At 31.1% G+C, this 13,439-nt stretch overlaps 1 protein-coding gene across 2 annotated transcripts; it reads right to left on the minus strand.

The window, feature by feature from the left end:
• Positions 1-265: 265 nt before the first annotated feature.
• Positions 266-9,789, minus strand: LOC130806940 (beta-fructofuranosidase, soluble isoenzyme I-like). Of its 2 annotated transcripts, XM_057672203.1 has the most exons (7): positions 9,207-9,789; positions 8,993-9,001; positions 3,801-4,654; positions 3,001-3,162; positions 2,380-2,606; positions 1,815-1,902; positions 266-870 (listed from the first exon to the last, which is right to left on the minus strand). In XM_057672203.1, the coding sequence occupies exons 1-7, from the start codon at positions 9,577-9,579 to the stop codon at positions 679-681; spliced, it is 1,905 nt and encodes a 634-aa protein (XP_057528186.1). In that variant the 5' UTR covers positions 9,580-9,789; the 3' UTR covers positions 266-678. The 2 variants fall into 2 exon arrangements, with proteins under 2 accessions (XP_057528186.1, XP_057528188.1); XM_057672205.1 differs by lacking the exon at positions 8,993-9,001 and having other exon boundaries at positions 9,207-9,788.
• Between the last annotated feature and the right edge of the window lie 3,650 nt (positions 9,790-13,439).

Here is a 13,439-nt window from a genome sequence, read left to right on the forward strand (position 1 = left end):
ACCATTTTTCATTGAAATTTATAGTAGATTTGAAGACAAGTTTGAATTTATTTATCCAAGTCTTATTTAACTAATTAAAAAGAAGTTCTAACAATATTTTCTTTTTAAACATTAAAGATGCTACAATTTTATGATTATAGAGATTACAGAGTTACAATATGAACAATGAAAATAAGTAGATATTAAACAAGAAAGATTCACAATACATTAAATAAAAAAGATGGAACACTATTATAGGTTGAGATCCACAACACAGTAAATAAGAAAGATCAAACACTATTCAAGAAATAAGTAGATATTAAAAATACAAGGAAAATACATTATTTACATCATCTCAATATTACAATTTTTCTCATGGTTTTAGAATAATAATAATTAAACACACAACATAAATAAATTTACAATTAATGGGCCATTATTGGTTGAATTATCAAACTATATATGATGTTAATTATAACCATTTTTCTTTGGATGATCTTACAAAAGTAGAATACATTTGGTAATAGTATAACAAGGTTTGCGATAATTATCACCATCATCATCATCATATTCGGTATATTCCGCTGTCGCCGCATATATATTATTTTTTTTAACAATAATTATGAATATTTTTTATTTTAAAAAAAATTGAAATCAATATTTAATGGTACAAAAAATGGATCACGTAATGATATATGATCAAAAAATATATGGACCAAGATGAGCAGATTCTAGTTTCCACATCTTGACAGAAGCTGTAACACTGGAATCAGTTGCATTGTTGAAGACAAAAACCCTGGCTTTTCCATATAGTGCCTTCGTTGGGTATATTCTTGAGGTTATACATGTCCTCCCTCCTTGCCCAAATGCTTCTACAATTGAATGATCAACCTAAAATACATAACCCCCCATAAGATAGCCAATCATATAATACATTGATTACACCCAGGGCCGTTCCGCATACTAGGCGAGGTAGACATTCACTTAGGGCTCAAAGCTAGAAAAAAGAGCCTAATACCTCAATTTAGTCATGTTTTCATATAGGGCGTAAAATTCCGCTCATAAAATTGAAACTTTGCTTTCGATAAATATGCATTAAACATCGAAATCAACCCTATGTAGAAAGGATTTATTTCTTTCATGAGAAATAATTATTTATCATTATTTTTTATAAAAAAATATTTTCCATTACACTAATTCTTAAATGAGACAGTCTCATGGTGAGACCATCTCTAATGGGCTGACCCAATATAAATTCACAAATTCTTGTGAGAGACGGTCTCTTTGAGAGCCCATTTTTAATTGGACCGATCGATTACATATTTTTTAAAATATCATAAGTAGGCATTATGAATGATGTAAGTAGACATTTAAGCTATTGAAAGTATGCATTAAGGATACGGTAAGTAAGCATTAAGGATAATGTAAGTAGACATTAAAAATATAGTAAGTAGACATTAATCTTTAATGAACTGGGCTTAAGATACGTCTCTCAAAGAGACGTTCTCTCAAGAGACTAGCTGATAACATTTTTTTTCTTAAAATGATCAGTTATAACGTTAAATTGATCATTTATAATTTTAATATAATTACTGTTTATAGTCTTAGAATGATTATTTATAACCTTAAAACGATTACTTATTTATGATCTTAAAGTAATCAATTAAAGAAATAAGCTATTATATGGACCCGTCTCACGGTGAAATGGTCTCATACAAAACGAGTTGTTTCCATTAAATCAAATACCTTTAAACCTTAACATTATTGTATGTTGCTCCTTCAAAATCATGAAATTTTATCACTAACGAAGAAAGTATATGAAGAGATCAACTTACTAGTACTCTTATGCTGTATTTTTCACCATTTAGAACCGGAACCGGTCCACCGTATACTTCTTTATCAACGCCATTGGCCCTTGATGATCTGTACACAAAAGTTTACCTCATTACTAATAGTATAATTATGATTCAATTATTATTAATTGAACAACTCTGTAAGTATAGTATATTTTTCATCATTAATCGATCAAGTAACTCTTGTTTACGAGATTACATTTACAAAGTCACCTCTTGTTATAATGGTAAAATTGCGTATATTCAATCTTGTCTCGTTGAAATAGTAATTAAAACCAACCTTCATAATACAGTATGTGTATAACATATGTTGGGACTACAACTAGCCGCTTATGTTTTTGATTGAGTTGGCTTCTTAACATGGTAGATACCAACGTAACAAAAGGTCACATGTTCAAATTTTATCCCCTTTGTTTCAAGTGAAATAATTAATGTCGTTTGCTACATCTACATTTCTAGTCCTAAAGTTTTCATATGAGGTGTGATATCTTGGACAATAACAATCAGTTTAAGTTTTTGATTGAGTTAGAAACAAATGGCGAAATACCTTGATTGATCGGTACAGAACCAATTCTTGAGAGTTCCATCAGAGGCTTTAGCAATGTAGAAGTAAACAGGAGTCAACTCAGAGAGTGATTCATCAGCCAAAACCAAAAGCCCAAATGGGCCTAATGCTTGCCTAACAGCTGCAGTACTGCAATTGTTGATCACATTATCTTCTACACTTGATTCCAATGCCTTTGGATCAATCACAAATTCAGCACTTACATCCAGCTACAAAATTGCACACAATTAATTAGCTATTTCGCATCTGTAATTACTGGTTATGATGTAGTAATTACCGTTGAAATAAGTAAGTTTTTTTAGTACGGAGATCGGGAGGTGACAGCGAGAATCGAACCTAAGACCTTTACTCTAACTGAGATAAGACCCGATTCTTGTTGGGATGGTTTATCCACATCAATGAATTAAAGATAGTGCGCATCTCGTATTTCTCCGATTATATATTAACATTGAGAATAAGTCCAACTAAATTTAACATGGTATTCGAGACAATGGTTCCATCAAATGTGAGCGGTATTGGGATGGTTATCTTACATCCATAAATTTTAGAGCTAAATTTAACAATTCTCACATGTAAATAAACTGTTAAGAAGAGTACATATACCTGTGCAGCAGAGGTTATGTTAAGGTTAATGATGGATCCTGGTTGTAATTTCAGATTATCAAATTCTGTGTGTTCTGTTCTCAAAGAATCCAATTCCTCAATAGGCCATTGCAGGATGTTGCTACCTGTCTTTGCATCATAGGTCACAACCCTTGGGATTGTCTGAAAATTTTTACAAAAGACAAAAATCAAAATTTTTTTATAAAGGGTGTTGATGAACAATTCAGGCAAATTAACAAGTTAGTAATAATATTAAGTAATGGTTGAGTTCACAAATGTGTTATATATTCTATCACGCTGTAAATACGCTACAAGTCTATAGATATTCAAATACGTGACTTGAGCTTTTGATATCATGTTAAGAGGCCAATTCAACCAAAAACTTAATTGATGGCTGAGATTCCATATATATTATATTCTCTATCAAAATTTATATACTAACAAAATTTTTTATAAATATTTTATCATCCTAATTTAAGTAAGGCAAAGTTTTAGGGTTACTTATATGTGACATTGTTATAACAAAAATGCTATTTTTGGTTCACTTGTAATATTAATAATAGAAATATCATATATTCTAAATTTCATATACCTTAAAATTTATGTAACAAAAAAAAAATCAAAAAACTAACTTAATTCAATTTTACATCATATTTAGTGATATGAAGTAAGTTTTTCAATATAAATGATTCATTTAAAACTGAAAAAGTTATTTATTAGTTACTAGTAATACGATATGAGTTTATATCGCATAATAAGCTAATATCAGACTGGTATATGCTAAACGGAAAATAGTATACCTGCATAGAAGCCCATCCCTTCAACAAATCATCAGCCTCAGTATCAGTCTCTCCAACCCACCCCCACAAAATCCTCCTCTGTTTATTCTGGTCAAAAAATGTCTTTGATGCATAATACTTTCCATAATCCAATCTCAACCCAATACCAACATCCATTTCCGGGTTATCGGGTACCCATTTTTGATTTACCACATCATAGGTTCCCAATGCATAATGATCCTCCTTAGTATCATCCAAACTAGCCTTTAACAAATGCTTCATACCCGGCCCATAAGCCGAAGTATCGAGTCCATTTCGGCCCGTGGTTGACACGGGGTAAAAATCCACACATTCCCACATACCCGTACCCGGTACCCCATGTAAATTACCCTCCAGCTCAAAATTCTTAAAATCCGTAGTCTTATAAACTAGTGAAATACCGGTTTTATCCTTTTTGGATCCAATTATAATTCTCCAGATTCCATTGGGATCCACCCACGCTGTGGTTGGATCCCGAAAGTCCTTAGACCCGATTCCTTCTGGTGGGGTCAAAACCGGATTACCCGAGTATTTGACCCAGTCAAGAAGGAGGGGATCCATTTGGTTGGCAGGGTATGCTAGATTCTGGACTTGCACCAATTGGTCAGTATCACCAGTGTAAAGCATCATGATGTTGCCATCTGGCAAGATCGTAGCGGATCCTGTCCAAACACCATTGACATCATACCAATGATCAGGAACCATTGCATCTGGGAGGTACTTCCAGTGAATCATGTCCGTTGAAACTGCGTGGGCCCATGTAATGTTACCCCACACAGCTGATTCAGGGTTGTATTGGTAGAACAGATGGTAGTATCCTTTGTGATACAGTGGACCTGCAACCATTCAAGTCACAACTTATACGACAGTCCACAAGTCAATCAAAATTACGAATTGTCCCTCTTAAATTTGCAACATTTTATTTTTAATATAAAAGCTTTTACGAATAAATAGTGAGTACATTGTTAGTTTGTTAATCAAACTCTTGACATAATATTTGTGTGTATCATCAACATTTATATACAATTATAATATTTGGAAATTAAACTTTGTTCTAAAATATTGAAAGTTTAAATAAAATAGTAGAGTCAAACACTAAGCATATATTCAAGTCATATAATATATAAGCCTAACTAAATTTTTTTTTCGAAAATTTAAAATATATATATATATATATATATATATATATATATATATATATATATATATATATATATATATATATATATATATATATATATATATATATATATATATATCAAAAAAGAGTAAAAACACACTGATACAGCCGTGACCAAGACCGTTGGCATATACAAGCCTAATTAATATACTTAATAATACAAATTTAATAAAAAAAATAGACAATGAAAAAAATCAACTACATTTTAGGATTTATAGTAGTCGATTGATCTATACTAATCCTATATACTCCCTCGGTCCATTTGAATCTAACATATTTTAAATTTTTCTTTATCTTTTTAATGTGCAACATAGAAGAAAATAATGGATTAAAAATAAGTACCTAACTCTATTGAAGCATGGAAGATCTAAGTTATTGATTGGCCAACTTGAATTATATCTAGCTTTTCCATGCATACATGATTGCTGCATGTCTTTTTTTAATTAACCCATGTGAATTAATTCACCAAATAGAAATGTCTGTCCTTTTCATTATAAACATTCCAGCCCCACTCCACCACCACCATTGGCTTTTCTTCTTATGAAACTAGATGTCTTTTCTCTAATCTATCAGTTCAATCTTTATGAGATCATGTTTGTTTTACATTTCATCAAATTTTTGAAGTTAAAAAAAACAAATAATAATTAAACTAAAACAAAATTAATACTAATTTTGTTTAAGAGGAAGTAACTCATTTATATTTTGATTAATTTCAGTATCACTCTTATTTTCGTATTGTTATTCTTCTTTATTTGAGCCCACCAGGATTCCTCAACATTAATTTTTACGTTTTAACTTATATTTTCTCAAAATGAGATAACTGCATTAAATTGGAGGAATATATACTAATGTAAGATATGAGTCTATTGTTTATAAAAGTTTTATTATACATTAAACTCTTACATTTGCTCAAAACCCGATCATAAGAGTAAAAATTATAAGGATAATATTATAATCTGATTAGACCACTCCCATTAGTATAGGAAATTTATTTGAGTGGAAATTTTTTGTGAGGTTTTTACTGTCATTAGTAAAAACCCACAAAAAAATTGCAAATGATTCTGAAAAATTCTAGGTGAGTGGAAATTTTTGGGATTTTCTCACAAGGGTCCTACCATTTAAAATAAAAATTAGGAGAGTGGAAAAAAGGGATAGAGTAAAAAAAGTAGGAGGAGAAAATAGTGAGGAAATTTTTTTGTTTTTCATTGATGGGATTAGAAATACATTAAATTAGTAAATATTTTCAAATAAAATTTGATGTGGTAAAAAGGAAAAGTATAGAGAGAGATTGATGAGAAAATATTTTTTACTCATCATTAAGAATGTTCTTATAAGAGAAAATTATATAGGTAAAATTGTAAGAATAGGGTGTTGGTGTTAATAAAAGAATAGTTGGAAATATAAATGACCAAATAATGATCACAAGCCACGCAAGATAAAAAAATAAATAAATAATAATAATAAATTAAAAAAAAAAAACAAAAAAACTATGTGGTGTTGTAATGTTCCACCAATACAATGATACAAAAGCTAGCTCATCCACTCAAAATACAGATAACAATTATCTCGAAGAGATGGGAATTCCCCAAACTTCCAAACTTGTAGCAAAGCTAACCAGATTTTAACATTAAACTAATACTCACAAATTACTGTATCACACGTAAAGACAACCTTTTATTGGTCTACAACTGCCTCTAAAAAGGCAACTAACTTTCCACCTATACACCCTTTTTCTAATAAAATTATTGATTATAAATAGTAACTATTCTAATCCAAAAACCAAAAAACAAGTAAAAATAATGTATTTTTTTGTGTAAATTATTGATTATCATTTGATCAAGGATGTGATCAAGGATGCTACTAGCTAGATCCAAGCCAATTATACAACCCTTTTCAAGTTTAAACTACGAGTATCTATATTTTAATAATAAATTCAGAAAATTATTATCAATAATATTAATTTGATGTACATAATATTATATTGTTACGTCTTGCACCATAAAAAAATAGCAATTTTGACGTTGTATAAAAGGCGAAGATGACTTGGTTGTTGTCAATGGCTATGGCAGGGGTGACAGCATGGCAATGGCTAAAGTGACGACAAAACAATAGCTTGATTCAAGACATTAACCTCAGTTTTAATACGTTTTGTCCATCACTATTACCCTCACTAGTCATTACCCGGTAAACATAGTTTGATTCAAAAACGTTTATTCATCACTATTGAACTCAATTTTAATAACCCTATGTCCCACTCATCTTTTACATTTTTTATTTTGTTTGTCCCCATACAGTTGTCCTATTTTTATTTTTGAATATGACTTATTGGCTCTAAATATTTTCATAAGACAATCCACGATATCTAATTTCTTAGTCTTTACATTAAAAGCCAAAAAAACTAAATGAATAGTAAGTCTAAGTTTAAACCAACAAATCATCAAATTTAGGATTAAGCTTCACTAAAATAATGGTCACCTAACTAGTGAAAATACCTTCAATAATTGAGCCAAAAGGGCCCACCTATGGTCCCATAGAAGGATCCTGATAGGTATGCTATTACCACCGGCCACCTCATCGTGAATCATGGTTAAAATTAAACTAATTCTATTGGTTAATTTGGAGAATGATTTGACATTGTAAATGTCACATGGTCTTTGTGACATATAATTAACTAGTTAATAATCATCATTAGTTCTCATAATCCAATTAGCAAAGGACCATTAATTTGTGGTTTTGTTTAAAATGTCTCTTCTGAACCTTCTCCCTTTTTAAAATGGACATGAAATGCATGCATTTGACTAAAATATTTAATTCATTAAAATAAAATATTGTAATTTTCTTTTAAGTAGAAATAACTTTCTAAAATTTCAAGAAAACTAGAATAACAATAGAGACTTTAATTATTATTATAATAATTTCACATTTACAGTAATTTGATAAATACACCACCTTATTTGTATGTGCATTTAAGTTGACTATCACTTTTGAATTTTATTAGTTCAAATAGTAATATTTTTCTATTGAAAGAATCATAAATTGATTAATGATTATTTTTCTATTACCATGATTTTATTTTATTATTACCACCGAAATCAAATATTAATTCCTCCTTTTTTTTCCTCTCGTAAAGATTACCCTTACCTCAAAATTATAAAAAAATTTAGTAGTATTCCATTATAATTCGTTTTTTAGCCAATGAAAATGCTAAATTAACTTTATGTTTCTAATTCCTTACTTCTAGTTAAATCTCATATTCCCACCTCACAAAATTTTTAATAAACATCCCATAACAGTGGACACCTATACTTATTTGTCTTAAACATTCCATTTCTATAAAGTTTAAAATGATTGTCATGTAAATCAACTAACAACCATCAACTAAACTAAAGTATAAAATACCACAATTTAATAAAACTATGTTAAATCATCATTAAAAACACTAAATCTATAATATATATATATATATAAACCACACCCCAAAAACTAAAAAATATGTATAAAATCTTCATTTGATTATTTAATTTACAACATTAGTATAATAATTAATACTTAATATATATTCACTATTTTGATATTAACATAATCAAATGATAGTTTATTTAATTTGTCTTAATATGTATTTTCAAGCATCACATTTTCATAATTTTCACTTTGTTACTTAGTAAAAAAAATCAAAGATTAACATAATAAGTTAAATACACTTAAAAAAACATTGCAAGTGAGAATTATATGTTAGTTTAGTGATTAAGTGATTATGAGTTCTCTATTACTTTTTCTGTCCCATTAAAATTGCAATATTTATTCTTAAAAGTTCTCATATAAATTTACGTTATGCTATAATCTCAATGGGATAAATAAGTATTTTGTAATGGGTCAATTCTCAATATCTATAAAATGAATTAAATTCTCTGACCTTTACCCGTAGAATTCTATAGCCTACAAATAAAAAAACTGAGTAAAAAATATTAAAAATCAAGAATAAAATAAAACTCACCATTAGGATCTGAATTACGTACGCCGTCAATAATTGCACGATCACCCAAAAAAGACCACAAGAAAAAAAAAAAAAAAAAAAAACTATTAATAGTCTTTTCACTTCAACGTAATAACATTATTAACACGAAATCATTAAAAAGTCAAACTCAAAAATGGAAGTAAAAAAAAAAAAGAAAGATAAAATTTGAATTTTCCAGAAAATAAACACCAACCATTCATCCAATTTTTCTGAGGCTGAAAATGGTAACCACTTCTTTGCCATAACAACATATCATTTGTCCATTCATAGGATAATCCATCCCTTTCTCCTCTATAAACCTTTTCCGACACTCCTTCTCTTTTTCCCCGAGAAATGATCGTCGGAGAAATCTCCGACACTTTCTCCGACGCTTTTTCTGACACTTTTTGATTGTCTGAGGGTAATGAGACGATGACAAGAATGAAGATTAAGGAGAGAGTGAGTATTGCTATTCGTTTGATGGGTTTGTGGGTTGATGAGTTGGGTTGGGATGGGTTTGGGTCGGGTTTGACCCGGAGGAGAGGTTGGTTGTTTTCCAGGTCTGTAATAGAAGATTTGGGAGCCATTATTGTGGATTGGTGAAGAGAGAGAAAGGAAAATGAGGTTTAAATAGGAAAATGAAGGAGAAGAAGGGAGTAGTGGAGGAGTTGTCAAGGGTTGATTTGATAATTGCTAATTGGATTTACTAGAGTGATTCTAATTTTTTAGGGATGTTTCATAAAGGGCAAAAAAGAAAAGTGTTTGAAGGAAAAAGAAATCATCTTTTTAACAAGAAAAAACTACTCCATAGAAAGGTAGAAGATAGTCTTTTCACAAATTCTCGTGAGGGACGGTGTTTTTAGAACCATCTATAATTAGACCGATCTATTATATATTTTATAAATATTGTAACTAAGCATTAAAAATGATGTAAGTAGACATTTAAGATATTGAAAGTAGGCACTAAGAATACGAAAAGTAAGCATTAAGAATACGGTAAATAAGCATTAATCTTTAATGGATTGTGCTTAAAATACATCTCTCAAGAGACTAGGTATAGTATTTTATACGTATACCTATAAAGAAAAAAAATATAAATACTACTCCCTCCGTTCTTTTAAGTTCTTCCACCTTACTATAACGGGTAGTTTCATAAGTCCTTTCACTTTAGAATATTTTCTATTTTTAAAATATTTTTACCCCTTAAACCCCCCCCCCCCTTTCTTTTAATGTACCCGAAATCATCCGGATACATTTATTACTCCTTCTTGGGCTTTGCATTTTTCATTATCACGCCTACTGCCTTCATGAACGGTCATTTCTTCCTCCTCCTCTTAAACGGTGATTTCTCTCTCTTCATGAACACCATTTTCATGGTTTTTCCCCCTGTTTGTTCTTCATTTTTAGTGCATTTTAACTGCATTAAAATGTAAATCGGTTTAATCTCATCATTTTGAGGTTCGTTTTGTTTGTTTTGGCAAAGGTTCGAAATTTAAAGCCCCTTGTTCTTGAATCCGCCATTAACTTCTTGTTGAACCTTTAAGTATTTGCAATGTAAAACAACGAGTCTAAGAGTGACTCCACAATTCCTTCATATCTTTATGACGGTCTATACGATTAAAGTGAGTTGTGTTCTTGTTCTCTCAATGGTCGTTCCCATTCCTACTCCAATGAAATTTTGAGGTGGTCAAAAAAAGATCTTGAGGCATATCAAAAGGTACTGAAGATGATGCCATATCTGTGTATCATGAATCTCCACCAACTTCTCCTATTGTTGAAAAGGTACTTGAAGAAGATGACATCAATTTGGTTGTTCCTAACACTCCTCAAGATGTTATTGCGTCTAGGGAAATATTGAACCCCAAAAAACATGCTTGATGATTGTAAGGTTGTTCTGATTTTTCTTTTTTTTTTTTTGTTAATTAAATTTGAAAAATTGGAGCTGGTTTTATCTGTTGTTGTTTGATGCTGGATTATGATGATCTTGTATTTATGTTTGATGTTTGTTTTTTCGTTTGTTTTTTATGTGTTGTTGTTGATATTGTGTTCTTCTGGTTTATTTGGGGTTTTTTTCGTTCTACTGTTGGTATTATGTTGCTGGTTTTAGAGTTGATGTTTGTTGCTGGTTTTATGTGTACAAGCCCCTGTGATGTCAAATTGTTGAACCTCTAAATTCTGAAAATTTTACTTTGATTACTTAGTTGAGTAGCATTTGGTAAACCATAACCCGTCACTTGATTTTTTAGCATGTTCAGTTACTTCATTTGTTGATGATAAATTGTAATCTGAGAGGTTTCATAACCTCTATGAAGAATCAGGGGGCTTTTTTTCTAAAATTATGTAAAATAATGAAGTGACTTGCTAATCATAAACATGGGTTGTGATTAACAAATTGTTGCTCCTAAGTTTTTAAAGCTACAATTTTAATGATGATTTGAACAAAATAAACTGAGGGGCTTTGATGTTTGTCATCCTTGAGTTTCTTCAACTGCCTGATCATAAGCTTCTTGAATGATCTCTGTTGTTTGTGCAACATCCTCATTTTCTGTTAATGCTTGTGTTTGTTGCTGATCCTTGTTTGGGTTAAGAAAAGCTACAGCTTCTCTAACCAATTGTGTTGGGATTCTCACTTGAATCCTTAACCTGCCATTGTCTTCTTCAACTTTCTTTCCAAAGTGTGGTTGTATGTAGTCATTAGACCCCTTAACTTTTAAAATCTCATTTAAATGGTGTTGTAATGAGATCTACACATTAGTTAAGGTCTTTGGATGTAACTCTCCGAATGCATCCTCAACTGCTGTGATTAATTCTGTAATGTTTTTGGGCATCTTTTTATGCATAAGTGATTGTATGCTCCTAAAGAAACCCAAGTCTAGAATATTAAAATCCGGACTGTTTGGAGGTTGTTGAGTAAGAATGAAAGTTAAACCCCCTTGCCTATTGTGTTGTTGCCATATTGGATCATCGTTTGTGATATGAACCCTTGCATTATCTTGTTGAATAAAAATAATGGAAGGTCCTTCACTAGGCCAATTTTTTAGTATAGCCGGAATCAATTGTTGTATGAGCATACTCCTATAAACTTCTTGATTAACTGATTCGGTTGGTTTAATTTCTATTGAACCCCTTGGTCGATTCTTTGAATCTCTTTGTGCTGCAACCATATTGATAAAAGGGAAAATTTCAATTTTTCTATCAAATGTACATTGACCAAAACGATTCCATCTAGGCCTAGCAACGGCCCCCTAAGAACATGGCTTTAGGTATGAACTTTGACGACTTCGCTGCCCTATATGGGACCTTTTCTTCATGTGCTAAATAAACCCTTTGCGTTTTCTTGGTTAAATAAAACCACTTCTCGTTAATGTGAATATAATCGTACATTGCTTTGTAAATCGGGTGTCTTTGAATGGTGTCTTCTTGGATAAGGCTCAAAATCCAATCCACCCTCCTTATTTTGTTGGCATCGGTTAAAGCCGGGTGTAGTGGATTTGAATGAGCCTTTATCTCACCTCTTTTTATCAACCTCCACACCGTTGACAATGCCATATCTAAACATGTTGCAACATCTCTAATGCAAGTGCGTTCGCCCATGGTTCTAGACTCAAGTAAGTTTGGTGGTACGACCACTCTTTTTCTTCCACATTTTTGTACTTGGATTCCACAATGTATGGTTTGTTTGCTTCCTTGGTTTGTATTGCTCGTTTCCATAAATCTCTGATGGTTCTATGTGTGTAGCCGTATTTTTGAGCTACGCGTTTGAATGTACCATTAGGAAGTGAGTCACTAACTTTTAGTGACAACATCTCTTGGAAAATAAGTTGCCTTAACTCATTCGTGAGTCTTGGCTTATGCTGATTTTGTTGTTGTGGTCCTATTTCTTCCATATTCTGTGGCTATTCTTTTGATTTAGAACTGGACTCTGGAACGTATGAATTTGATCCAAAGTACCAAGCCCCCTGTTGCTCATCTTCACTTCCTGAAGCCATTGAAGGCTAATGATGCGATTGAAGAATTTTTGTAAGCTGTTTGAAGAATTTTTGGCTACTGATTCTGTAAGCTGTTTGAAGAATTTTGGCTACTGATTTTCAGCTGTTTGAACAAGTTTTGGCTACTGATTTTTGTAAACTATTTGAAGAATTTGTGGGCTGTTAAAAATGGCTTTATTGCTGATTTTGGTTTACTGTATTGTGGACTGTTAATATAGTGTGATTAGGAATATGTAAAGTCTTTTTTTTTATTACAAGCTTGTAATTTCAGATTTTAGGAAAAATTAATGTCAATCCATGTAACTATAGATTGCCCAATACAAGACTCTTTCGTTTTTTTTTTTTGTATGGAGGGCTGAATTTCTCCTAATGGTTGCTGCTGCTGGAAGCTCCAAACTTTCCTAATTTGAAAAGTTTGTTAATTTCCCTCTAAAATGTAAAGTTCTCTCTCTTCATTA

This window comes from Amaranthus tricolor, chromosome 2 (assembly GCF_026212465.1).
Source record: "Amaranthus tricolor cultivar Red isolate AtriRed21 chromosome 2, ASM2621246v1, whole genome shotgun sequence".
NCBI classification, from domain to species: domain Eukaryota; kingdom Viridiplantae; phylum Streptophyta; class Magnoliopsida; order Caryophyllales; family Amaranthaceae; genus Amaranthus; species Amaranthus tricolor.

What these genes read in the sequence shown, in the direction of transcription:
- LOC130806940 (XM_057672203.1), bottom strand. Translation starts at nt 9,579, where the DNA reads ATGGCTCCCAAATCTTCTATTACAGACCTGGAAAACAACCAACCTCTC. An exon ending in ACATAACCTCTGCTGCACAG is followed by an intron (nt 2,607 to 3,000) that starts GTATATGTACTC and finishes GCAATTTTGTAG; the next exon opens with CTGGATGTAAGTGCTGAATT. An exon ending in AATACAGCATAAGAGTACTA is followed by an intron (nt 871 to 1,814) that starts GTAAGTTGATCT and finishes TATGTATTTTAG; the next exon opens with GTTGATCATTCAATTGTAGA.